The 27,593-nt window shown below is 36.7% G+C and overlaps 2 protein-coding genes across 8 annotated transcripts in view; both read left to right on the plus strand.

The window, feature by feature from the left end:
* LOC137618170 (cyclic AMP-dependent transcription factor ATF-2-like) overlaps window positions 1-3,049 on the plus strand; it is a 150,808-nt gene extending 147,759 nt beyond the window's left edge. For all 6 annotated transcript variants that reach the window (XM_068348225.1, XM_068348230.1, XM_068348229.1 and 3 more), the window contains one exon: window positions 40-3,049. In XM_068348225.1, the coding sequence (XP_068204326.1) occupies window positions 40-219 (180 nt within the window). In that variant the 3' untranslated portion in view covers window positions 220-3,049. The remainder of the gene's footprint in view (window positions 1-39) is intronic.
* A 17,905-nt stretch (window positions 3,050-20,954) lies between these two features.
* Window positions 20,955-27,593, plus strand: part of wgn (wengen) — a 99,737-nt gene continuing 93,098 nt past the window's right edge. Inside the window, exon 1 of one of the 2 annotated variants that reach the window (XM_068348231.1) lies at window positions 20,955-21,137. The gene's annotated coding sequence lies outside the window, so the exon portion shown is untranslated. Of the gene's footprint in view, window positions 21,138-21,313; window positions 21,558-27,593 lie in introns of those variants that run through there. The other variant, XM_068348232.1, reaches the window with a different exon arrangement.

Below are 27,593 nucleotides of genomic sequence, written 5' to 3' on the forward strand. Positions count from 1 at the left end.
CTTTAGTTATGTTTATTTATTTTATTTTCATCCCTACAGTTAGGGAAAATGACTGTTGTAGGAGGTGGTGAGCTTGTGGTGGGTGGCACTTCAAACGTAATAGTAGCAACAGTTCCTTCTCAAGTATCCCAGGGTACAGTTGGCCAGCCTCATCTGTTAAACCTCACCCTGCATCACAGTCCCCAGAGTAAATCTTCAGTTCTTCATAAATCTAACTAAAGATCAATTAATTTTCTTATGACTGGATGTTCTTATTTTTTATATGGCTGGTTCACGGGTTCATTTCCTAAAGATGAATCTGATTGAATCCTGGATAGTAGATATTGTAAACAAAAATTCTCTAAGACTTATCTGCCATTCTTTCAATCTTTTTTTTTTTATCAAGGTTATTAGCTGTTCCGATTTTCATTTCTGAAATGGTCTTTACTTCCTCCTCAGGCTTAAGTAATTACTATAAATGCTTAAGTACACACATTACATTGAAATGTGATTACGTTTTTTAATATTTTGTTTTTTTGTAAACTAATGAATTTATGAAGCTGTAAAGCTTGTTCTCTAGGAAACCATTATGTATAAAGCGATTTTTTAAAAGAAACTGATGGAAATAATTATATGATATGCTGAAATTGCCAGAGATACTGTGTACCCTGTTATAGACTTTGCTGTCTTAACAAATCTACACATTTCTATTGTATAGCTTCTTATGTACTGTACTAGATATTAAGGTATTATAGTTGTGTTTGAGAATGTCTGTCAAATATGGATTGATTGTTTATACATGAGATATTTCAGGCTCAAATATTCATCAGTGGATGATTAAAATAATCTGGATATAGTGCATTTAGGTGTAGTAAGAAACCATTTTTTTACCTTTTATATGATGGTAGGTCTTTGACACTAATTTCATAAAAATTTAGGGGCAAAAAAATAACATGCCTTTGTTCATATGCTGCTGACAATGCATTATAAACATAGGGGTAATTGAAGTAAGGAGCCTTTATTGGAATTACATCATTTATTGATAGATGTAACGGTAAGCCTTTTTCATATTGTGTGCTATGAACTTAGTGTACAAGAGCAAATTTTTTAAACAACTCTATTGAATTATTTCACTGGATCAAATAGGTATTTCAAAATTAATGGTACTTACGCCAATGAGGTTGACTAAAACTATGTAAACACATTTTGCTTTTAACACAAGTTTGCATCTTGTGGTTACAAATATTTGATATTCTGTTCTCAAGATAAGATTATCCTTGGGTATAATGTTTGATAAATAACATGCTATTGACAATACAGTGGTGTATATTTGTAGCAAAATGTTCCAAGTTTTTATGATTCTAACCTTTCATATTTGAGCTTTTGATCACCTTAGGATCTAAAGAATAAAAATTCTCTCTTAAAGACAAAGTATAGTGACAATCATAAGAGGATTATTAAATGAAATCTCCTCCACATTATCTTTTACCTTTGAATGGTTTTTTAGACCAATTCATCTATCTTATTTATCTGTATAGAGTGGATCAAGCTCTCCTTTCCCTCAGGTATCTTGTATAGAAGGACTGTTATGAGTCATTTGCTTTATCTTTCTCTTGAATTCAAGACTTGTAACCATATGTATAGATTTTTTTTATCCCATAATCTTCTTAATAAAAGATAGTTTGACATGATGCAAATTGGCAAATCTAGAGGTAACTGTGTCTATGAGGTGAAGTTTTATTCTTGTAGGTCATTTGGTATTGATATAGGATATTTATTTATTTCACTGTTCTGTCACAATTAGGAAAATGTAAGATACAGTAGGTTAACCCTTTTACCCCCAGGCTATTTGGAAATTTCCAACCCTTAACCCCCAGGGGGTTATTTTTTTCCCAGCACATTTTGCAGTATATTTTTTCTAAATTGCTCTAACAGCCTTAATTTTTGTCATAGAGAGGTCAGGTTGGTCTCATTCTCTTGGAAAATGCCTGAATTTTCTCAAAAAATTATTAAAAATATGAAAAAAAAATTTTTATAGCATTTTTTTGCAAGGACGTACCGGTACGTCCATGGGGGTAAAGGGATGGCTTTTGTGAAACGTACCAGTACGTCCTTTGGGGGTAAAAGGGTTAAGAGAAAGAAGATGAAACGTATTTTGATTGGAATAAATTACTTTTGTAAAAGTATACCCAAGGATATTTGTCTGGAAACCTGCTGTTGAATTAAATTCCACAATTACTTCATTAAATTGATTGTAATAAACTTGTTCTATAAAGGGGTTGGAGTATGAAGATTTAAACAAGTACAGTATCAGGGATTGGTGAATCTCTATTATGTAATCTTTAATTTCAGTTAGCTCTTTAATACTGTATCAGAATCTACAGTTTCATTGATAAATAGGAAAAATATATATGCATATCATTTAGTAGAGAAAGTCCAGATATTTCCATTTGTGATTGCATGGGTAATTCATATAGTTCAAACACCAAATGTTTTATTACTAAAGATACATTATGGTATCTTTATTTAAGCATGTTCTTCCTTGATTCATTTCATATGATGTTTACCAACCTGTCGCTAGTGACTATTATTTACTTTTACTTGCCATTAGTACAAAAGGCTTGATGTAAAAAGAGTTCTTATCCTACAGTAAATGAAACATGTTCTCCATTATAAAATTGGATTTAAAGCCGCTTAATATTTCATTGTTAAAAGGTTACTTTGATTGTGTAATGTGATTAGTAGAAGTTGTGATAAATTCTTTTAGAAATTTTTATTTCTAGTTAGTCTTTCGAATACTTTTATTATTGTTACATGTGGATTGGTATTCTAAGAGCACAAATTTTTATATTGTTGTATGATTGAATCCTACCGAATACTAAATGCACTTGAATGCAAAACAGTTTTATATGAAGTAGTTTTAGTGCTAAGATTAAGGTACGCGTACTGTATACAGGTATTTAGAATCACTAACTTGGTTGGATTTTGAAAGCTTAGATGTTTTTCTAGTACTTTGATCTAAAAAAGAAGATACATCTGTACCTGTTTGTAAATTAAAATGTTGTTGTTTGCTTACTTTTCCATTAACCTATTGAAATATGTTTATACAGTCCACCCTGAACATTTGCAAATATAAGTTTGGGGCACAGTTTTGTATCCACAGAATTAATGTTTTTGTAAAAATGAATGCTGGAGGGCATTCAGAATTTGATAAGAGTAAATGCACCTTGATTGAAAATGTGTGAACCTGTTATAGCAGGTAGGAGATGATGAATGGAGTGGTATCGAATTAAAAGCTCAAGATAGAGACGACTGACGAAATCTAACCGAGGCCCTTTGTGTCAATAGACATAGGAGGAGGTGATGATGATGATATAGCACAAGAGTTTGGAAATTCACTTCTAGTACTGTATAACCTAATAAGTCTCCTTAATATAGATTCCTTTCAAAAAGCTTTTCAAGCAATTATTATTATAGCACAGTATTTATTTAGATATGCTTGTTAGCTAATTAAATTTTCTTCTCTTTAACTTGTACTAGTGTGAGGGGAGCTTGGTAAAGCCTTAGGTTTGGTATTCAAATAACTAGTGATTGTGTTATGAGAACAGTTTGTTGGTGCTTTTAAGTCGAAGCTTCCTGACAATGGGCCAAAGCTGACAATGAAACATGATCGCGAAGAGGTTCCATTCTATTGGAGCCTGAGTTGTGGTAGCACAATTTGAACATGCATTACTGTGTAACATGGTAACATAGCCATCACGCAGAGGAATACCAAAACATGTTAAAATAGTGACTATCGCACATGGGCACAGCAGCATATACAGACTTGTTAGTCTGAACACACGTCTGGGCTAATCCACGTATGGCTAATACGCGCGAAATTAAAGGTATAGAAGTTACAGTTGACTTCTGGACGATTGGCTTGGAAGGAGACGACACAAATGGTCTAGAGCAACTTGGCTTAGCCAAAGCTGCGGTTGTGGACACAACTGAAGGGACTCAACCAATGGAAAATATCTTGATGGGGAGTTTTGGGACAAGTCCAGAGAACACTAGAAGAGAGTGGTACCAAGAACTTCTGGGGGTTACGAAGGAAGTGAGGCTCGTGAGAAAGAGTTGGAGAAGGACAAAATGGATCCTCCAACAGCTCCTTCTGTGTGAGAAATTTTCGTCTCTAGGGTTCCACAAACAGGAACGAGGATGAGGACTTTCGACGCTTTGATTGAAGATACAGTCAGGCCTCTTTTTACGTGAGTTCTCCCTTCGCGATTTTACATACTTGCGGCACAGAGAACCGCAACACCTATTAAATAAAATACCACATTCACGATAAAAACTCATGGCGCGATGATTTCAAATAGGCCACTCTTCTTTACAATGGGAGTGCTTCTCGCCACTTACCTCTCTCTCCAACTAGCTCGTCCCAGCTCTCGCTGTACACCGTATATCCATTTACTGTGGTAAAATAACTACATCTATACAGGTATTTGAAATAAAGCGGATTTTGATTAAACTGATGTTTCACTAGACTGTATCCAATAATAATGCATGTAATATTCTCATTTTAGTATCCTATTTGTAAATAAAAACAGCAAATTATAATTTTTTTCATAGTTTGTGTTTTTGCTTTCCAAATCAGCTGATTAACCCTGCCTGATCTGCCATCAGTAACCTCAATTTTCAGATCAAATAAATCCCTTATTAAGGTATGCTACTGAAGGATATTTCATATTTCCTAAAAGAAACCATTATTACTAAGATGTTATGTTTTTAGTTTATGAAATAAGCTGTATTTCTATTTAAGAAAATAAAAAAAATAAAAATTTGTAAGTTTTAAAAATGTTTACAACTTTACATATTCTCCTTACTCTCTCTTTCCCTTAACTTCTTCCTTCTTTTATTTGACATTTCCCACTAATATACTTTGTGTTAATATTTCTATATTAACGTAGGATTCTGTGTAGACGAATTTATTGCGTAAAAATAACGCTCCTGACCTTCCCAACACTCGCTAACGTAACCTAAGTGTCTCACTGTTATTTCCTTTAGGCCGGGAGCACACTAGCAACTCTGTGGCACCACAAAGCCACAGCATCGTGTGGTGGGGATGTGGTCTCCCATGGGTTTCCATTGTTTTCAAAGTTATGCCATGCCTGTGGCGGGGATGAGCGACAGAGAGTCACGGTCGCTAGTTTGCACGGCAAAACTTGAAAACAATGGAAACCTATGGGAGACCAAAATCCCGCCATACGATGGCGGCACTGAGTCGCTAGTGTGCTCCCGGCCTTAATTTTTATGTTCACACTACTTTATTTATACAACAAATTTCATCTATCATTTTCATTTCATTATTCCTCTCATTCCCTTTTATATCCTTATTCCTTTTGTCGTTCCTTTTATTCGATACTTCTTTGCTATAATTTGTGTGCTAATATTTCCATATAAACGTAAGATTCTGTGTAGACCAATTTATTGAGTAAAAGCATCACCTGCTAACAAAAGTCTCACTTTTATTTCCTTTAATTTTCACATTCATGTTACTTTACTAATTTTATAACATATTTCATCTATAATTTTCATTTCATTATTCCTCTCATTCCCTTTTATATCCTTATTCCTTTTCCCATCCCTTTTATTCGATATTTCCCACAGTACTTTAGCTGCGCTAATATTTCTATATTAATGTAAGATTCTTTACACAATCCAACTGTCCTGTTGCCTCTCCCCTTCCCTCCCCCTCGCACACCTCCCTCATCCTTTTCCTCCTTCCCAATTCGCTCTCGCTGACTTGTCATATAATCTACTCCTCTGTTTCATAGTGCTTTGTCCATTTTCTTTTTGCTTTGCACTCTGCTCCCCCCATTCCCATAAGTATTCATTCTCTTCTTTTAGCGTTCACCTTACTGTCATCGTTTGTCTTTTTCCCTTTCATGTTTTCCTAATTCTTTTCCTTTCGTTTTCCTCGTAATTTTCCTTACCAAATCGTTTTCCAGACACCTGCTACCTCCAACCATCCCCAACAGGTACCCCAGAATACCCACCCTCCCCCACACCCAACACACACACTCCTTCATGCTGTAATTGTACTGATTTTGTTATTCTTTTTTTCTATCTAACTTTTATTCTTTCCTTCTTTTATTTATAAGATCTCTTACTTAGATAATACTATGTTTTATTCCTATTTATTTTACTTAAGTTTATTTATGAGTTCTCTTTTACTTAGCTATTACTATATTCTATTGCTATTTCTTTTGCTTGGATGTACTTAGTAGCTCTCTTTTACTTAGCTAATACTGTATTCTATTTCTTTTTCGTAAGCATATTTATTAGCTGTCTTTTACTTAGCTAATACTATATTCTATTGCTATTTCTTTGGCTAAGGGATATATTATACGCTTTATTCTGCCTCCGAATGATTTCCTTTGCTTTTCCTTCCCGTGATCTTAGACTTCCATGGGACTTTCTACTATAACACTTCCTATCCCACTGATGGTCTTTGTGTGTCGTAATTGAAATACAAACAAAACAGCTGTTTTTTGTTTGGCTTTTATTGTGGCCGTATGCTTTTAAGCAATTATTGTAACGTTACTAACGACACCTTTATCCTTCTCCTTTAATTTCCTAACCCTTTTGAAGTAGAAGATGAGATAAATATTATTACAGGATTACTGTAGATATCAGATTACTGCGCAAGAGGCAACCATCAGGAATTGCGCCATGTTCCAACATTGCTGTGTAGAAATTCGTACAAAAATGGTTAGTGGTTGATGTATAAAATATATACAGTACACTTAATCTTAAATTGTACAGTACAGCATTACAGTAATATTGTTTATTGTAAATGTAGGCTACGTGCGAGGCGAGTCAAGTCCGAACAAAAACAGCGAATCCTTACAGTACAGTTAAGCTTTACTGTAGTGAAAGTAGTCTATTACAGTAATATCCACTACAGTCTCACCAAACATTATACATTATTAAAAGATGGGAACAACTATACTGTGATAGAAACCAAGTAAAAACAATACTAGGCTGTACTTATTTGGTTAATTATCCGAACGTAGGCAATAGGTTAAAAGTTATCCCACCCTAGGGCAACAACCATTTGCATTTTTCACTTTTCATGCCAGTCTCTATTACCTAACCCTTGTGAAGTAGGAGGTTTGACTGTACCTCCAAAAGCAAAAAGTCACTCCTGACAGATTCACCCATATAGGGCTCACCACTCATAACACTAGTAGGAGGCAAAGGAGATCTATGCATTATAGAGTAATCAGAGACTAAGGATACTGGGATCTGATCGGGTTCAGGCAGTGCAACGGCCGTAGCCAAAGGATCTGTCCCAAGCATCGAATCGGGATCACTAGGGACTCTCTCCACACTAGGTGACAAAACATTAACATAAATATGGTCATCAATGATTAGATTACGACCGTTGTCCTCCTTGACCGGGTCCTCAGAAGGTGAGCAGGATGGGGGATTACCTTTAATGCAGAAATAGTTTTGCATTTCTTGCCATTGCTGGCCGAATATGAGGAAGTAGAACGATATACCTTATCTCGTTTCTTGCGTCGAGAACGATCTTTCTTACTGGAAGGACGGCCACTCCCTACAATACTCACATGAAGATTCCACAGAACATCTTTTGCCACATTATGATGGGCAGAAAGTATGCAGATCCACGTCAACCCAACTTGTGAAGGTGTCTGGTTGTAGAATACAATCCAGCTACCACTTTGGTCACAAGAATAGGGAAATGAGGGGAAGTCACCCCCAACATCGGATCACTCGGCATTCCTGAGGAAGAAGATATGTTTATGGAAAATGGACAAATAATAGGAGGCAAAATAAACTTTTAATGAAAAAGTAATAAAACTACAACATGAAAGAATTAAAAAATACAGTATTTTTTTCTCAAATTGTGTACCTCATAGTTTGTTATTGTTTCGACAACGCACCTTTTAAACTTATCATAAGTCATATTGTCTTATTTTTGTGGGAGTTTTAGTACTTGGTACACAGTCCAATCTCAGTGCAGCTCAGTTCCAATGTGTGAGTTATTCATGGCTTTTTTGTTAGTAGATACTGTAGATCCAACACATATAGGATTGCCTAGCGCTGGTTTTTAAGATTTGTTTGTGCTCTAATTGATATGTGAATATGGTTCTTTTAGGAAGTAAAGATCCCATTCCCTTTGTGATGTGTTCTGCCCAACAATGTGATTTAAAGTATAGGGGTTCAAAATGTATTGTTTATCTGGAGAAACTTAAGATGGAATATGTTATGTTAGTTTCTAAGAGGGTTCGTGATAGGGACTCAAAAACGTAAGGAAAGAAATGTTAAGGCTTATATCTGGCTATCTTAGTTAATTTGAGTGACAAAGCAAAATTGGATATGACCAGGCTGTTATTGAGAATGAAATTTATGAGTTTAAATCTCAACAATCTTTATGGAGCACTTTTCCTCTATGAAATCAACTACGGTTCCTATTCCCTCTAATAATGAATCAGTGGGTAACAATGAGACTCTTACCAACAGATTCCATAGCCTAACTTATGCAGCTTTAACCCTTAGGTTAGAATCTGTTGTTTATTTTCCTAGTGGTATTAATTTACCATTGGTTGATCATACAGGGTTTTGATGTTTTTCAGAACATTATAGAAATGAATTCTGCTTTACAAGCTTTATATTCTCAATTTGGTTCAGTACCTGTAATTGAGAAACCTTTGCTTTACTGCAATCAAAATCCATTCCATGTGCAGTCAGACTCTGAGATTGAAGAACGGTGATCTATAAAAGCTCACATTCAATATTCACTCACTCCTATTTCTGGACCGATTGCAAATGAGCAACCATTGTGTGCTATGATTAATAATGTGGTATATCGTATGATGTATGTTACCAGACGGATAATTAATGCTACAAAAAAAAAAATTTAACACGACAGTTCATATCAGTATGCTAAATTGAGGAGGAAGCAGGTCAGAAGTCGTATTCCGTATAGCAGAGGAGACATTATCACGTAGAAAATGGGCGGGTCTAACTATTCAATTCCTCTCTGGGAAAAACTAATATTCTAGCTAATCAGCTGGGCTAGAAAGATCAAAGGAGGTCCTCAACTTACAAACAATCTGATACATGCACAAATACAACTGAAATCATAAATATCAATATTGTATCAAAAGTCATTATACTGTACTGTACTGTGATAAGATAAAGAAATACTGTATTGAAATATATCATTTAATACAGTAAGGAAAACAACATTTGGAATACTGTGGTACCTCTTGATATGAAAGTTTCTGCATACGAAAAATTCATGGAACAAAATGAGATGCGAAGAATTTTTCACCTTGCCTTGCAAAAAAAAAATTCATGATATAAAACGCGATACGGTACGAGATTGGCCCGGCCGCCGAGAATAATTTTAAAATTTGCGTCCCGCCAAACTGTAAGCTCTCCATCATCCTCCCACTCTCCCTTTGGTTACCTCCCTACTCTGATGCTAGTTACCGCCAGAAGATCCTTCTGTCCTATTGGTCAGCATCCATCTCATCATGCATCTACGTATCCGAGTTCCTCAACCATTTTATTTTGGTAGTGCTATCGTTCTCATCGAATTCATGTGTGTGATTTTGCTTTCATGCTTTTAGGTACTGTTCTGTATCGTGTTGTGTTATTCAACTCTTACATTATTACCCGTGGGTCCTGAGAATGTTGCTGATGTTCAGGGAAAGAAGAAGAGGATGCTTTCTATGGAGGCAAAGCTTGACATAATTAAGAAGTATGAGGCTGGGATGGGCATGCGATTAAGTGTGATCGCTAAAGAATATGGACAAAATCCATCAACAATAAGCACCATCCTTAAACAGAAGGAAGCCATCAAAGCAGCAACACCTTCTAAGGGCATTACTGTTTTCTCCAGTAAGAGGAGTCACAGCCATGGCAAAAAATGCCTCATTGGACCTAAATCATGGCGGAAGAGGAACTTATCATTAGGGAAACTTGTCATTAGATCATTTCATTGGAATTTGGATTTTTACTACTGTATTTAAAAAGCTCACATTGTGAACCATTGTAAAAATTGTCATTTTAACATCTTTTAACCAAAATTCCCTTTCTTTTGACTTTGGTATTGATCAAATTTATTGATGAATCTCAGGCTCTTTCCAAAAATTTTGGGGTTAGCAGAAGATAAAATGGTCATATTTCTTTGGCAAAGTTTCAGCGTTAAGAATGATTTTAAGACAAAATGTTTACCTCATTATTTTCATATTCCCTTGTTTATTGATACAGGGCAGATGGTATTAGGGAGTGTTTCTAATTTGTTTCATGGAATTAGAATACCTGTGACCCTTTTTCCAAGAATAGTATGTCCTCAAGGATAAAACAGAGAAGGCAATCTCAGAAGTACAGGGTGGTTTTAGAAGAGGTAGGGGATGTATGAATCAGGTTTTAACTGTTAGGCAGATATGTGAGAAATATTTAGCAAAATGCAAGGAAGTGTATGTTGTGTTTATGGATCTGGAGAAAGCACATGATAGAATTGATAGGGAAGCGATGTGGAATGTGATGAGGTTATGTGGAATTGGTGGAAGGTTGTTGCAAGCAGTGAGGAGTTTCTATGTAGGTATTAAGGCATGTGTTAGGATAGGAAATGAAGTGAATGAGTGGTTTCCAGTGAGAATGGGGCTGAGACAGGGATGTGTGATGTTGCAATGGTTGTTCAATTTTTTTGTTGATGGATTTGTGAGAGAGGTGAATGCTCAAGTGCTTGGTCGAGAATTGAAACTGATAGATGAGAGTGATCATGAATGGGAGGTAAATCAGTTGTTGTTTGCGGATGATACTATACTGGTTGCAGACTCAGAAGAGAAGCTTGGCCGATTAGTGACAGTTTGGAAGGGTATGTGAGAGAAGGAAGTTGAGAGTTAATGTGGGTAAGAGTAAGGTTATGAGATGCATGAGAAGGGAGGGTGGTGCGAAGTTGAATATCATGATGAATGGAGAGTTAATTGAGGAAGTAGATCAGTTTAAGTACTTGGGGCCTGTTGTTGCAGCAAATGGTGGAGTGGAAGCAGATGAATGTAAGCGAGTGAATGAAGGATGCAAAGTGTGGGGGCCTGTGAAGGGAGTGGTAAAGAATAGAGGGTTAGGCATGAATATAAAGAGAGTTCTGTATGAGAAAGTGATTGTAACAACTGTGATGTATAGATCAGGGTTTTGGGGGAATGAAAGTGACTGAGAGACAGAAATTGAATGTGTTTGAGATGAAGTGTCTGAAGAGTATGGCTGGTGTATCTCAAGTAGATAGGGTTAGGAACGAAGTAGTGAGGGTGAAAACGGGTGTAAGAAATAATTTAGCAGCTAGAGTAGATATGAATGTGTTGAGGTGGTTTGGCCATGTTGAGAGAATGGAAAGTGGCTGTCTGCTAAAGGTGATGAATGTAAGAGTTGATGGGAGAAGTACAAGAGGAAGGCAAAGAATTGGGTGGATGGATGGAGTGAAGAAAGCTCTGGGTGATAGGAGGAAAGATGTGAGAGAGGCAAGAGAGCATGCCAGAAATAGGAATGAATGGCGAGCGATTGTGACACAGTTCCGGTAGGCCCTGCTGCTTCCTCTGGTCACCTTGATGGCCACGGAGGTAGCAGCAGTAGGGTATTCAGCTGATGAAGCTTTATTTGCTGTGGATAACGGGTGAGGGTGGGTTGTGGCACCCTGGCAGTACTAGTTAAACTCTGTTGAATCCCTCGTTAGGCTGGGAGGAGGGGAGAGAGGAAAGGTCCCTTTTCTTCCCTTGTTTTGATGCTGGCTAACCCCCAAAATCAGGGAAAGTGCCTGGGTAAATAGATAGATAAGTATGTCCTTTGATATTGAAGGTTTAGTGAAAGAAGTGCATGAGGACTAGAATTGAAGCCATATGCAGAACTCTTAAATTGCTTTAGGAATCTGTATTTGGAATATTTCTTGACACCAGATCACAGGCATACCAAATTAGCATTTGTCAAAAACTACTTGAGAAATGCCTGATTTTCTTATAAATGTTACTGGGCATTAGGTCCTCTAGTAGCATCAGAGGATCTGGTTTAACTGGTTCTCTGAATATAATCATATTACATAGTTTAGTGTTAGTTACAGACCAAATGAAAATAGTTTTTTTCTGCCTCATGTGAATGGTTACTTTATTTAGTAAAACTCATAAATTGTGCTGTTTTGTAAAAAAGAAGAGGAAGTACCTTTTAATTCCAGCTAAAGAAGTAACTTTACTTGTAAGTCATAAAAGATTTTGCAATCAATGTAATATTGATTAAACTTAAAAAGTTAGACATTTAAGGTTAGTTTTTAAAATAATTTAAATTTAGGATTGTTTCCATTGGTTCCATAAGAGTGAAGGATTCTGCATATTAAATATCAGGTAAGGTTAATTGAAATGAAAGAAATTTTAATAATTTGTTTTATCTAAAAACTTGGTGCTCACCTAATTCCAACACCTCCCCACGCCAGTATTGTTTATCATAGAACACCAAAGGTAGCATTGCTAAGCCAGTAGTATTCTAGTGGGATAGGCAATTTGGGAGAGGAAGAGAGAATTATTGTAAATCGTTAATGTCAGAGGTCAGAAAGCAGTCTTCAGTATGGAAGCACAGTGAACACCAGTTAAGTCTTGAAATTAAAAAAAAAATCCATTATTTAATTTTCTGCAATCAAAATTTTTATGTAGCCTAGTAGTTAAAAGTAACGAAAAAAATATTACATGTGGTACTAGAACAGATGACAGAATAGGATAGATAACTACCAGAAACAGTGTTGTAAACTGAAATTAAGAACTGTGGGATCTTATCATAAGGAATAAAAAAATAATTAACTTTGAAAAAAGATGCTGCTGCTGAAAAGGATTTGCGTATACTCCTGTATTGCACTATGGCACTGCTTGACCTGCTGCATCTTACAAAGGACCAAGATAGGTAGGTAGACCATTTCTTTCTTAAATAGATGACCTCTCAGGGGTTTAGTGCCATCATTGCACCTCTTGCAGTACAAAGTAGTTATGCTTGATTTATACCCTTGTTCACTACAATATTCTAATCTTCAATCTGGTCCCACCTCATAAATTTTACTTCAAATTGTTGCTGCACAGTTTTTCCCAGTTGCACTTGGGTGCTAAATAACCCTGGAGGCCCAAGTGTTTAGCCCAGATTACAACTAAATCTAGTACTGTATAAAGTAGAATAAGTCAGTTGCAATATTTGTCCACTGAATTATTTATTTTACAATATCATGTACAGCACAATTGTACCTCAGTTTATGAATAGGTTAACTTTGAATATGAGCATACAAATTCAAATTGGCTCATGAGTCATGTATTGGTCTGTAAGCAAAATTTTTGCGCCGTAATTTTGTAGGCAAGTACTGGCATATACTGTACAAGACTAGCATGAAATAAGTCTTGCAGTGCCCATACAACACACACATGCAGTGTTCACACCGTGTTCATGTGATTTTTACCCCATTTTCGTGATATTTTAAAGAAAATAAGAAGCACTCATCTGTAGATAGGCTCCTTGTCAAACTTGAATATAACAATGTGAAAATGACTCTGTATGACTAAAAAGTGTTGATTAGTGAGCATTGTTCAAGAGAGAGAACTTGGGATATCTTACCAGAATTGCTCAGGGAAAGAGATTCTCCTTCCAAGCAGTAACCCCATTCCTCCTCCTCTCTTGTCTCCCTCACACCAGCCATGGGTCTCCTTAAAGATAAAATGTAAGCTTATTTTTAAATTTTTGTTTTTTCTTGTAAATCATTAATTTTTACTAATTTTTTGTTAGGAGTAAAAATTCATTCACTAAATTTCATGACAAACCACTAAAAATTATTATGAATTTTAAAAGGTCTTTGATAAAGAAGAGGAGTTACAAGGATTTTGGATGTCAAAGACTTTTTAGTCCATCCAGGGAGACCATTTGCTCTTGGGTAGAGCAATTTAGTTTAAATACTTAGAGACTTTTTATTATTATTATTATTATTATTATTATTATTATTATTATTATTATTATTATTATTCCAACAGGAAAAATAGCTAAGTAAGGAAAGGAAACATGTTAAAATAAAATATTTTAAGAACAGTAACATTGAAATGAATATTTTCTTTATAAACTATAAAAACTTTAACCAAACAAGACGAATAGAAATAAGATATAATAGTGTATCCGAGTGTACCCTCAAGCAAGAGAACTCTAACCCAAGACAGTAGAAGACCATTGTACAGAGGCTATAGCACTACCCAAGACCAGAGAACAATGGTTTGATTTTGGAGTGTCCTTCTCCTAGAAGATCTGGTTACTATAGCTAAAGAGTCTCTTCTACTCTTACCAAGAGGAAAGTGGCCACTGAACAATTACAGTGCAGTAGTTAACCCCTTGGGCGAAAAATAATTGTTTTTCATCTCAGTGTTGTAAGGTGCATGAAGACAGAGGAGAATATGTAAAGATTAGGCCAGACTATTCAATGTATGTGTAGGCAAAGGGAAAATAAACCGTAACCAGAGAGAAGGATCCAATGTAGTACTGTCTGGCCAGTCAAAGGACCCCATAACTCTCTAGTGGTAATATCTCAACGGATGGCTGGTGCCCTGGCCAATATACTACCTATCTGATCTTGTCTAACTTATTCTCGAACTCGTTTACCATGTTACTGTTTGCTACATCCACTGGAAGTCTTCTCTGTATTTCTATTTTGTACGGTACTGTATGTAAAGAAATTATAACATTGAGGGGTGTTGTATCTTTTCAAGTCCAATTTGTATCTGTTACCTCTGGACTCATTTGTGCTAAGCATGAAAAGATTGTTGTAATCTACATATGTTATTCCTTGAAGAATTTTGAATGCCTCTATTAACTGCCTCAGTTGACGAGTTTGTAGATAAAATGAGTTCGAATGATCTGTCCGTCTGAATCCAAATTGTCTTAGTGTTGGAGCTAGGTTGGTGGCCCTAGCTTGTACTGCTTCCATGTGTATCCTTCTGAATACTTGGAGCCAAGAATTTGACTCTGTATACTAGATAAATAGAAGAAAGACAGAGATGATGAGAATGGAATATCCAATGGAAGATAGAATATCATTGGAATGAGAAAGGACTAATGAGGTGGAATCATTTGAGTATTTAGGAACTATGATCTCTAATACAGAATCTTTTGAATCTGAGTCTAATGAAAGATTGAAAAAAGTAAATCAGACAATGACTAGGTTAAGTAAAATTTGGAAATCAAATCGCCTGAAATTACATATAAAAATCTGGCTAATTGTCAGTTTAGTGAGATATGTGTTACTGCATGGACAGGAGTCATGGTATGACAATGAAACAATATTCAGCAGATTTTGTAGATTTGAGAACAAAGCCCTCGGAAGAATATTGGGAGTTAAATGGCAGGACAAGATTAGAACCCAAACTATAAGAGAGATTACTTGAATGCCATATGTGGATGAGACCATGATGAGGGGTAGATGGAGATGGTTTGGGCATGCTGTAGTACAGTGTCTATGTTGATGTATTTGAATTGTTTCTGCATGTAACCTATTAGTTTTTGTGCTTTCTTTCCAGCTTTTATGCTCTGTTTGGTAAACTTTAAATCTTTGCTAATACTGTAATAATATTGAGATCTTCCTTCAGGTCCACACTGTTTGTGGGTTACTATAACCTATGTGCATAACTTTGCATTTCCCACAGTTGGAAGGCATTTGCCATTTTCTGGACCATTCTCCTAACTTAATTAGATCCTCTCTTAAGGCTTCTACATCTTTTGAGTTTGCAGTATTTATGCCTAGTTTAGTATCGTCGGCAAATTTAATTTTTCTACTAGTTAATCCTAAATCTACGTCATTAATGTAAATCAGAAATAGTACAATAATGGGCGAAGGGCAGATCCTTGAGGTACTCCGCTTGTAAGAGCTGCTTATTCTGACGCTTCTCCATTGATTACAATTCTCTGTTTTCGGTTTGTCACCCAATCTTCAATTCATTCAGCTGGTTCATCAATGAAGCGTAGTTCTGTAATTTTAACCATTAATTTTTTATGAGGGACTGTGTCAAAATTCTTTTGAAAGTCTAGGTATATGATGTCTAATGTCCTGCTTTTGTCATAAATGCAAAACATGTGGAAAAAAATCCAACAGATTTGTCACACATGATCTCTTTTGTCTAAAACTATGTTGGCTGTCTATCAGAAGATTGTTTTTTTATATGTTCCATTATTGACTATACTATAATTGATTAAGAAATTTTGCAAGGCACTGAAGTTAGACACAGGTCTGTAGTTGCCAGGTTCTTCTTTTGGTCCCTTCTTGTAGATTGGAAGAACTTTGCCTAGTTTTCATTTATGTGGTGCCTTTCCTTTATTGGGTGTCTTTTGGAACATTTTGTAAGCGTGGGGTTATCTCTTCTTCTAGTTTTGTAATCTTTTTCGGATGAATATCATCGGGACCTGGTGCCTTAGACTTACTGACTCCCTTTACTTTCTTTTCGACATCTTTCATGATAAAGTTGATTCTATTTAATGGTTGTGGCTCTTCACATTTGATAGCTGATTTGGGTAGGGTCATTGATTCTTCCCTAGTGAATGCAGTTGTGAAATATGCATTCGTCAGTTTGGCTTTTTCCAAATGATTTGTTATAAGTTCAACCCCTAAGTCTCTTAACGGGCTAATGTTGTTTTTATTGGTTTTCTACTGTTTACATATGACCTTTAACATACAGAACAATAACCATTCCTGTGGATAGCTAAATGAAAGTGTAAGACCTCCCAGTTAACCAAAAGGAAAAAAGCATAGCCAGTTTGTTAGCAACTCCTTGAAGAACTATACTGTCTTATGGTTCTGGGCAGATGACGGACTGATCTTAAAAAAAAGAGAAAAAAAAAAAAACATGTGGACCTCACTAGATGAAAATATTGAGATAGGGGAGATATACAGTATTATTAGAAAGGTATGTAAAGCAATGTCTGACAAATATCTGTAAATAACACTAGAAAGACGATTGAGGATGTGTTCTGTTTTCTTTGCCAAATTTCCTAGAAACAGCAACTGTCAAAATAAGAAGTTTGAAGTCTGAAGTATTCAAAATTAAAACCAGAGGTGACGTTCTCTTGGCAAGACCTCACTGCCATCAGAGCCACAGGATTGTGTTCTGATTACAAAAGCAACAATGTCAACTCTAGAAAACCAAAGTATAAATTCTTATTTTAAATTCTTATAGATATCTGTGAAACTTTATAATTTAAATCATTCACTTATGAGAGTAATCAATCTTGATTTGAGACAAAAACAATTAAATGAAATAGATGATGCCAAAATAACATGAAGACGACCATTCTACTAACATTACGGGAATAATTGAAAAAAGGTAATAAGAGGAGAGTCTTTTCTGGTCAATAGTTGCATATATATATATATATATATATATATATATATATATATATATATATATATATATATATATATATATATATATATATATATATATAATTATTATTACTACCATTACTATTATTAATATTACCATCCACCTTGACTCGATTTCAGTCTCCACCATGGATGGCAGCCCATCACAGTAAAAAAAAAATCCTAAATTGAAAATGAATAGAAAATCAATAAAATAGATGTGTGAAACTCGTCTGAAGCTGCTCATTAAGACAGCATCTGCTTCCAGTTATATTGAACCTTTAAAATTCCAGCGATTCCACAATGTGGCTAGCAAGATTTTTCAATTTGTTTCACATCTGGAACTAAACTTCTCGATAGCCTAAGTGTGAGACTGAACCTTGTAGAAGAAAATGCAATACAGAATTAAAAGTAAATTTGGTATCATGTGATAGCCTAATTTTAGTAGTATTCACTGAAAATAATGGTTAGCATTACGATCTACAACATGATGAGCTAATCAAACGGTGCCATCAAACATTAATATTAAGACCAAATATTTAATAAAACTAAATTTTTTGTTCAATCAATTTTTCTAGCAACCATTTCTTCCAATTAATTAAGCAAACTATTATATTTAAACCTTACAAGGATGTCTTTTAATTTTCTGGAGTTTCCATTAATTCTCAATCTAGGTATAGATTTTAATTATATTGTTTCTAATCCGTGTTCAAGATTAAGACTTTAGTTGACAGTATCGGCATACAGATATGCAGGCTTTTTTTTTAAACAATGCATGCATATATTCATTTAAGAGAACCTTTCGTAAAACAGATTTTCTAGCTGCTACATTCATATACTTGTACGATTTGGTTATTCTGCGACTTTTCTTATTGAGGTCACATTAGTATTAAAAATCAAACTATTTTGGCTCTTGAGAGGAAAAAATTTATGGCTGATAAGCAAAACACAAAGCATTGGTAGAAACAAGATATATATATATATATATATATATATATATATATATATATATATATATATATATATGTATATATATATATATATATATATATATATATATATATATATACATATATATACATATATATATATATATATATATATATATATATATATATGTATGTATATATATATATATATATATATATATATATTATGGATGGTAACACTAGTATTATCATTATTATTATTATTATTATTATTATTATTATTATTATTATTATTATTATAACTTGCGAAGCTACAACCCTAGTTGGAAACGCAGGATGTTATAAGATCAAGGTCTCCAACTGGGAAAAATAACCCTAAAGGAAAGGAAACAAATTATGATTATTATTATTATTATTATTATTATTATTATTATTATTATTATTATTATTATTATTATTATTACTTGCTAAGCTACAACCCTAGTTGGAAAAGCAGGATGCTATAAGCCCAGGGGTCCTACAAGGAAAATAGCCCTGTAAGGAAAGGAGGCAATGTAAAATGAAATATTTTAAGAACAGCAATAACATTGAAGTATATATTTCCTATAAAAACTAATGAAACAGGAAGAGAAATTAGACAGAATAATGTGCCCGAGTGTACCATCAAGCAAGAGAACTCTAACCCAAGACAGTGGAAGACCATGGTACAGAGGCTATGCCACTACCCAAGACTAGAGAACAATGGTTTAATTTTGGAGTGCCCTCCTAGAAGAGCTGCTTACCATAGCTAAAGAGTATCTTTTACCCTTACCAAGAGGAAAGTAGCCACTGAACAGTTATAATGCAGTAGTTTACCCATTAAGCGAAGAAGAATTGTTTTGTAATCTCGATGTTGTCAGGCGTATGAAGACAGATGAGAATCTCGGATGAATAAGCCAGATTATTCAGTATATGTCCAACCAAAATAAAAATGAGTCGTCACGATAGAGAGAGAGAGAGAGAGAGAGAGAGAGAGAGAGAGAGAGAGAGAGAGAGAGAGAGAGAGAGAGAGATCCAATGTAGTATTGTCTGGCCAGTCAATGGACCCAATAACTTTCTAGCGGTAATATGAATAAAATATATATTCAGACACAAATATATATATATATATATATATATATATATATATATATATATGTGTGTGTGTGTGTGTGTGTGCGCATGGTATATTTATACATATGCTAGTGAATGCAACCTGTCAAACGGTGCCTAAATATTTAGATAGATATGAACATACACACACACCCCAGGGTATGACTACTCGACCTCTCCCTATGAGTGACAGGGAAAGTAGTTTTACGTCTGAGCGTGACCGGAAACACACACACACACACACACACACACACACACACACACACACACATATATATATATATATATATATATATATATATATATATATATATATATATATATATATATGTGTGTGTGTGTGTGTGTGTGTGTGTGTGTGTGTAATTAATTAATCTGACTACTTTGTTTTTCCGCCATTAGTTTTTGAGGGAAATGACCCACGTGTTCTAACGTTTTCCAGTTGTAATATTCATAGTTTCAGCATCCCTCTACTAAGCTAACTGATAAGAAATGCGTATGTAACGTAGGCAGTCCTTGAAGTTGCTGATAACGTAAAGGCTTATTTTTGTCACCTGGTAAGCGTGGCTGTACAGTTACCTTGTGAACACAAAAGAAATATTTTTTTTTTTGCTCTGATTAAAGATTATTTGTCTACCGACTGAGTAGCCTGTGAGATATTTACAAATGTTTTGAATCTAAAGAGCAACCTGTTTGATGGTATCTACTGGTAATGAACATTAGCAGAAATGTTTGAATTACAACTTACGCTATCTATGATATCAGTCAGGAAAGCATCTCAATTCTTGAGATGAAACAGTGGGAGATGAGCAGTAGTAGTAGTACTATAACGTAGTAGACAATTCTATCTTATCGGGCCCAGAAGTGCCCTATTGTGAATTACAATGATAAGAATCCACTTCTCAAGCATTAATGCCCCACCCACTTCTATCTTTGAGAGTTTTTACAACCAACGTGAATTAAGCTTAAAATAGGCACGCGACACCAAACAACCACAAATTCACACTCGCGAAGAGCTTCCGCTCTATCGTAATTCAAGTATCCTTGACTTTTACGTGATGTTGCTCACCTTGGCATCGAACATGCATAATCTATAATTAAGTGTATTCTTAAAGACATGGTTGTTATCAAATATCCTTTAGATAAAGTGACAAATCATAATACATTATCGGGGTTAACACATTAAATTTATGTACCCTGTAAAATTGTACTTATCGTTCAGACAACGTTCCCTAAATGTTTCGTACACGAGTGGCCTTCCAGATGTTTAGGGCAAGGTTTAAATTATCTCTAAATATGATTTTCCTTACAATTTCATTGCAACCAAACTATTTTCATGGATTTCTTAGGGTATAAGGATATATGAACTTTGATGCAAAAAAATATATAATGAAAACAAACTGTTCCAAGTATTGCTCGTATGACGTCTCTAGTTTATAGACCCTTAATGAATGAAATGAAGCAAGGCTCGACCACTAGCCTCACCTGTTGGGCATCTTACCTGGGCGTCAGGGCACGGACGTGGGAACGAGTCCCGTCTCCCATTGTCATTACAGCAAAGCTCTCTGGTGGTGGTGTTTGTGCGCGAGCGAATGGCGCTTGGCCAAGATGAAAATACCGATAAAATGGATTAAATACGGAAATTACTGAACAGTGGCTTGAAGGTAAGACTTCGAAGAACGTGGTAGTCACTTAACTAGAACAGGATGTAGCGTATTCAAACATTGTGGGTAGGCAATAACAGGTAGGGTATAGGGTGGGTGATCTCGGCAGGTAGACGGGTCACCTCAATCCAGGCAACCAACAGGTGTTTAGCCAAGGGCAGGAGGAGAATTTGGGCAGGTGAAATGCCGTCATAGTAGATATGATTTGTGCCTTTTGAACAGTAAATTTTCGGAAACTGTCATTAACATTCAGAAGTTTCTTTGGATATGGCAGGGGAGATGTGGGTGGTATTGATGGAGCCAAGGTATACAGACTTGAGATTATAACCTTGACGCCTCGGATGAAGAGGTTATCCTGTCTAGACTAAAACTGCAGCAGTTTTGGGCGATGGGGAAAGGGTGGTGACTTGGTCTTTGCAGGTATGTTATTCACATAATTTTGATGTTTATGCGAAATTGGTTCAGTACACAAGCTGCCTACGGTAGCCTGTCAGGGGAAAAGTTTAATTTCAGTTACCTACCTTAGGTCATAACTTATCACTGAGGACCTAGGTTTAATGGTCTATAAAAGTAGCAATAATGCCTGAAAAATGGTTAGAAATCCTGCATATTTTTCGTAGAATTAACATACCATTGATTATTGTCCTTAATTATTTGTAGAGGATAGTTTACTGTAGTAGTCTTCCAGAATTATTTATTTTCATAAAATGTCACCAATATTTGAAGGATGGTTTATTTTTTTTTTGGGGGGGGGGGGATTTTTGTAGGGGATGAAGGCAAACAATACTGTAAATGTATAGTATACATTCTTATTGATTATCATATAAATGCCTATTAAGTTGTAAATTTTAATGTGTATCATTGTGTAAATGGAATTCCATAAATATATAGACAATCTTTGTGATGTATTGTTAGCTTATAGTCAATGTACTGCAGAATAGCTTTTGTCTGGTCTTTTTTTTTCCAGTATTGTATACAGTACTTTCACTTGAATAGATACTTAGATGTTTTCAGACTCCAAGATTATTCATCTTATTCCAAGTTCAACAACAGTTCTCGGATACTTGTTGCATGTCTTCCCTAATTCCAGCGATGTGCCATATAACTCAAATTTACAGATCATCAAGGATCAGCACCGATCCCTTTTATGTTTGCAATTGTAATGGAAAAAGGGAAGGTGCATAGTACAGGACAGTAGTTTAGAAAATGAAGTCCCCCGGGGCTGGTACATTTAAATGACTTGGTGGTTCTAGTACAGTATTATTTTGGGTAAATATAAATTAAAATTTCTAGACACATACATGAACCATATATTTTTCATACTTTCTATCTTGTGTTTTATTAATTTCTGACCATGATTATTGGGACAAAACAGCCTTTTGTAAGTTTTTGAACCCCTTTATATAAAGACAATTATTGGGACCCCAGTAGGATAATGGGTTTAATTGGGTGGGAAAATGCCTAAAACAAGTGATTTGAAACAATCATAATGGTCAGAAATGCAAGATAAACAGAAGATGAAATGTTGGAAAAATATATGATTCATGTAAGTAGCTGAAAATTCATCATCATCATCATCATCTCCCACGCCTATTAAATTAATACTTCTCCATTCATTATCTACTTCACGCTTCATAGTCCTCAGCCATGTAGGCCTTGGTCTTTCAACTCTTCTAGTGCCTTGTGGACCCCAGTTGACAGTTAGGTGAACTAATCTCTCATGGGGAGTGCAAAGAGCAAGCCCACACCATCTCCATCTACCCCTCACCCTGATCTCATCTACATATAGCACTCGGGTAATCTTTCTTTATAGTTTCATTTCCTATCCTGTCCTGCCTGTTGGATGTTGTTTCATTGTCATACCACAACTCATGAACATACAGTAAAACAATCTCACTAAAATGATAATTAGTATGATTTTTATATGTAATTTCAGGTGATTTGATTTCCAAATTTTACTTAATCTAGCGTATGTCTGATTTGCTTTTTTCAATTTTTCATTAAACTTAAATTCTAAAGATCCTGTGTAGAGATTATAGTGCCTGACTCTGTAAATGATTCAACCTCATTAATCTTTTCTCCTTCCAATGATATATAATCTTCCATTGCATAGTATATTTTGTTCTCATCATCTCTATCTTTCTTTAATTTATCTTAGTCCAACCTCATGTTATATTTCATGCATTCTGGTAAGCAAGCTTTGCAAGTCCTGTGGTGTTCTGCTAATAAGGACTGCGTCATCAGCATACTCTAAGTCAACTAATTTCCTGTTACCAATGCAGTCCAATCCTTTTTCACCATCCCCAACTGTTCTATGTATTACAAAATCCATGAGGAGGATAAGCAACATAGGTGACAACACATTCCTTGGGAGTACTACACAGTTCAAAGGAAATTCATTTGATGAGACCCCACTAACATTAACTTTGCACTTGCTATGTTCATGAACAGACTTAGTCAAGTTTACATATTTAAGAGGAACTCCATAATAACGCAGGACTCTCCACAAAAGTTGGCCGGTGCACACTATCGAAGGCATTTTCATTGGCCACAAATACCATTAAAAGGGGGTTTCTATATTCTACACATTGCTCTACTGTATGCCTTAAAATGAATAAGTGGTCAGTACAGTGGTACCTCTACATACGAATTTAATCCGTTCCACAACCGACTTCGGGTGTAGAAAATGTTCGGAGGTAGAAACGAATTTTCCCATAAGAATACATTGAAATAGGATTAATCCGTGGTTGAGCCAAAAAACCTATGATAACTCCTTAATAAATTACTACACATAATTACACATGACAATATGCACTCTAAATTAGATAATAGACATGTAAAAAAGAATAATTATCAAGAAATAATAAATAAGAAACGGGTTTTTAGCGTCACTTTACCTTAGAAAGTCCAGCGCAGGTGTCGGTCTTGCTACGCAGAGAGGAGACGGACGGGCGGCGAGGAGGTAGAGAGGGTAACTACGATAAACGTACACTACCGTAACTTATTCTAACTTACACTAAGTGAACTTTAACCTAGCTTAGCTTATTTATTTTTTTTTATTTTTATATCTTATATTTTTTGGTACATTTTCTTTTTTTTTTTTTTGATGATTAATTTTAATCACTTTCACTCTCTACACTTAAAATTGATTGAATTTTTTTCTCTTCACTCTTTGCCGTTTTCTTTGAACCACTTCCTTTCTCTTCATCACGAGTTCGCTTCGTAGTTTTTTTAAAGAAGCTATCGATAGAAAGTTGCTTGGTACGGCTTTTCAGAATGTTTCGAAAATGAGTTAGGCAAACATCATCGAACTGCGCAACTACACGACAAACCTGCAATTTTTTTGGATGGTATTTGTCCATGAAGTCGACCACGTCTTGATATTTTCCTAACATCTCTTTCATTTGCGCCGAACCTAACACATGTTCTACCTCCTCGATCCCTTCCTCATCATCACTCATGTGCTCAGACATAGCATGGAGTTCCTTGAGCTCCTCTGTAGTAAGTTCGTCGTGATGTTCGGCGACAAGTTCCGTGATGTCATCTGCGTCGACCTCCAGAACCATGGACTTGCCAAGGGAGACGGATTTCCTCTACGTCTTCCGCTGCACCCACCACGGGATCAGGTTCGTGGTCAAAACCCTCGAAATCTCGGGGAGAAACTGCATCAGGCCACAGCTTCTTCCAGGCAGAATTGAGGGTTCGTCGAGTTAATCCCACCCAAGCCTGATCTATGATCTTCAAGCAGTGCACGATGTTAAAGTGGCTTTTCCAAAATTCACGCAAAGTTAAGTTTGTGCTTTGCGTGACATTAAAGCACTGCTTGAATAGGTGCTTGGTGTAGAGCTTCTTGAAGTTCGAGATGACTTGCTGGTCCATGGGCTGGAGGATAGAGGTGGTATTTGGTGGAAGATACAGCACCTTTATGAGCTTGAATTCTTCGAAGATATCATCTTCAAGTCCGGGGGGGAGGGGGGGGGGGGGTGAGCGGTTGCTTTGTCAAGGCATAGCAGGCACTTTAAAGGCAATTTCTGCTCATGAAGATACTTATTCACAGAAGGGCCGAAAACTTGGTTAACCCATTGGACAAAGAACTGCCTAGTGACCCAGGCCTTCGAGTTGGATCACCAGAAAACATGAAGCTGGTCCTTATCCACATTCTGCGCCTTAAAGGCCCTAGGGTTCTCCGAATGGTAAACCAGTAAGGGCTTGACTTTAAAGTCCCCGCTAGTGTTGGCACATAGGGCAAGAGTCAACCGATCCTTCATTGGCTTATGCCCAGGAAATTTCTTCTCTTCGGCGGTGATGTAGGTTCGACTGGGCATCTTCTTCCAAAACAGCCCGGTTTCATCACAATTAAACACCTGCTGCTCTACGTAGCCTTCTTCCTGCACGGTCCTTTCAAAGCTTCACAAAGTCAGCTGCAGCCTTTGTGTCCGCACTAGCAGCCTCTCCGTGGCGAACAACTGAATGAATCCCGGACCGTTTCTTAAATTTTTCAAACCAGCCACGAGATGCCTTGAAATCGTCTGAGGAAGGTTCGGTTGAACTCTCCCCAGCATCACCCCCAGAGCTCGCCTCCTTCAAGTCAGTGAAGATGGCGTGCGCCTTCTCGCAGATGATAGTTTCGGTGATGGTGTCGCCAACAATCTCTCTGTCCTTGATCCAGATTAGCAGAAGTCGTTCCATCTCTTCTATGACAGGGCTACGACGTTTTGAAATGATGGTGATCCCCTTAGAAGGTTTCTCTGCTTTAATGGCTTCTTTCTGTTTCAAGATTGTCGAGATCGTCGACATATTTCGGCCATATTCTTTTGCAAGTTCACTCACGCGGATGCCACGCTCATGCTTTTCAATAATTTCTTGCTTTACTTCTAAAGGAAGCATTTCCTTCTTCCTTTTCTCATCACTACCACTACCACTTACGAAACTAAGCCTTTTAGGACCCATGCTTTACGTAAAAAACCGTAAAAGGTTGTACGTAAAAATCACGATTAAAATACAGTTAATAGCAGAACGCACAGCGCACAACCACACGAAGCTGACGAGAACAGAGGAATGACCCAAGCCACGCTAATTGAGGATCCCTCTGAGGTCGAAGTGCTGCCTTCTATCGGCTTAAATAAAAAATACATCCGGCGCTATGAGTACCATCTACGAGTACGGGTATTGTTTACTTCGGGTGTAGAGTAGGAACGTGTTCGAATTGTACTTCGCGTGTCGAAAAATTCTGATACAACCGGTACGACGAAAATTGCTTACTTCGTGTGTCAAAATAAAATTTGGGTGTAGAGTCGAAAAATTGCTCGAATTTTACTTCAGATGTTGGAGAATTCGGATGTAGATACGTTCGTGTGTAGAGGTTCCACTGTACTGCTTTTACCTTTTATAAAACCCACTTTTTCATCAATCTTTCTCTAGTCTCTTTAGAATGAGCATACTATATATTTGTTCCGTAACTGAAATACAAACCACGCTATTTAATATGGGTAATTACTTTCGGCGTAGCTGAAATGATGAGCCATTAGAATTTTAACGAGGGTTTACTACCCCACCGCTAGTTAGCAGGGGTTAGGGAGGGTAGTTTGCTACCCCCCCTCTCACACACCTGTGCTTGAGCTCACTTTCCTCTCGGCTCGGGTGATAGTCGGACGTGTCAGCTGTCACCCTCGCCTTCTTTGACAGCCATTGCTAATCTTTTTGCTTTTCCTTTTGATAGAGTGTGTGTGAAGTTGACCTCAGCGATGCGTAAGTGTCCTGGATTACCTGACCGCCCTTGTGGCACGTATATGTCGGCGGTCGAAACGGACCCCCACACCTTGTGTCCTTATTGTAGGGCCAGCGGTGTGATAAGAATAATGTGTGTGGTGAGTGTAGGGAGTGGTCTACCTCCCAGTGGGAGAGGTTTTCTCGGCGCCGGAAGAAGTCCAGAGGGGATATTTCTCCTTCGAAGGTTTCTTTGAAAGGAGAAAATCCCAAGGGCTCTTCTTCCGTGGCCCAAACCTCCTCCGAAGCTCCCACTCGATCGGTTTCTTCCGTGAAACTGTCGAGTGGTAGTGTAGGCCGTAGTTCTGTTGACCGATCTCGAGGTTTGGGAGAGGGAGTTGCCTCCCATAGCGAGGCAGCTCCTCCTCCTCCTCCTCCCTCGGGGGAGGATTTTAATGTAAACGTGTCTAATAATGATTTGTTGCAGCTTTGGGCTTCCTTGGGGCTTGAGGGTTTGCCCTCCAGGGAAGCCTTGTTTGACATGATCAGGTTGGGGGCAGCTGTCAAACAATCGCCGACTTTAGCAGAGGTTGATCCTCTGTCTATCGTCGACGTTGTTGTGGCAGAGGCTTCCGATGAGTTGTATCAAACCTCTGCTCCTGATGTTGCTGATGTAGCTGAAGGCTTAGTTCCCCCCTCCGAACATCCTTCGAGGGAGGAACTAAGTCCAACGGTCTCTCCTGCTAGTGA

This window comes from Palaemon carinicauda, chromosome 24 (assembly GCF_036898095.1).
Source record: "Palaemon carinicauda isolate YSFRI2023 chromosome 24, ASM3689809v2, whole genome shotgun sequence".
NCBI classification, from domain to species: Eukaryota; Metazoa; Arthropoda; class Malacostraca; order Decapoda; family Palaemonidae; genus Palaemon; species Palaemon carinicauda.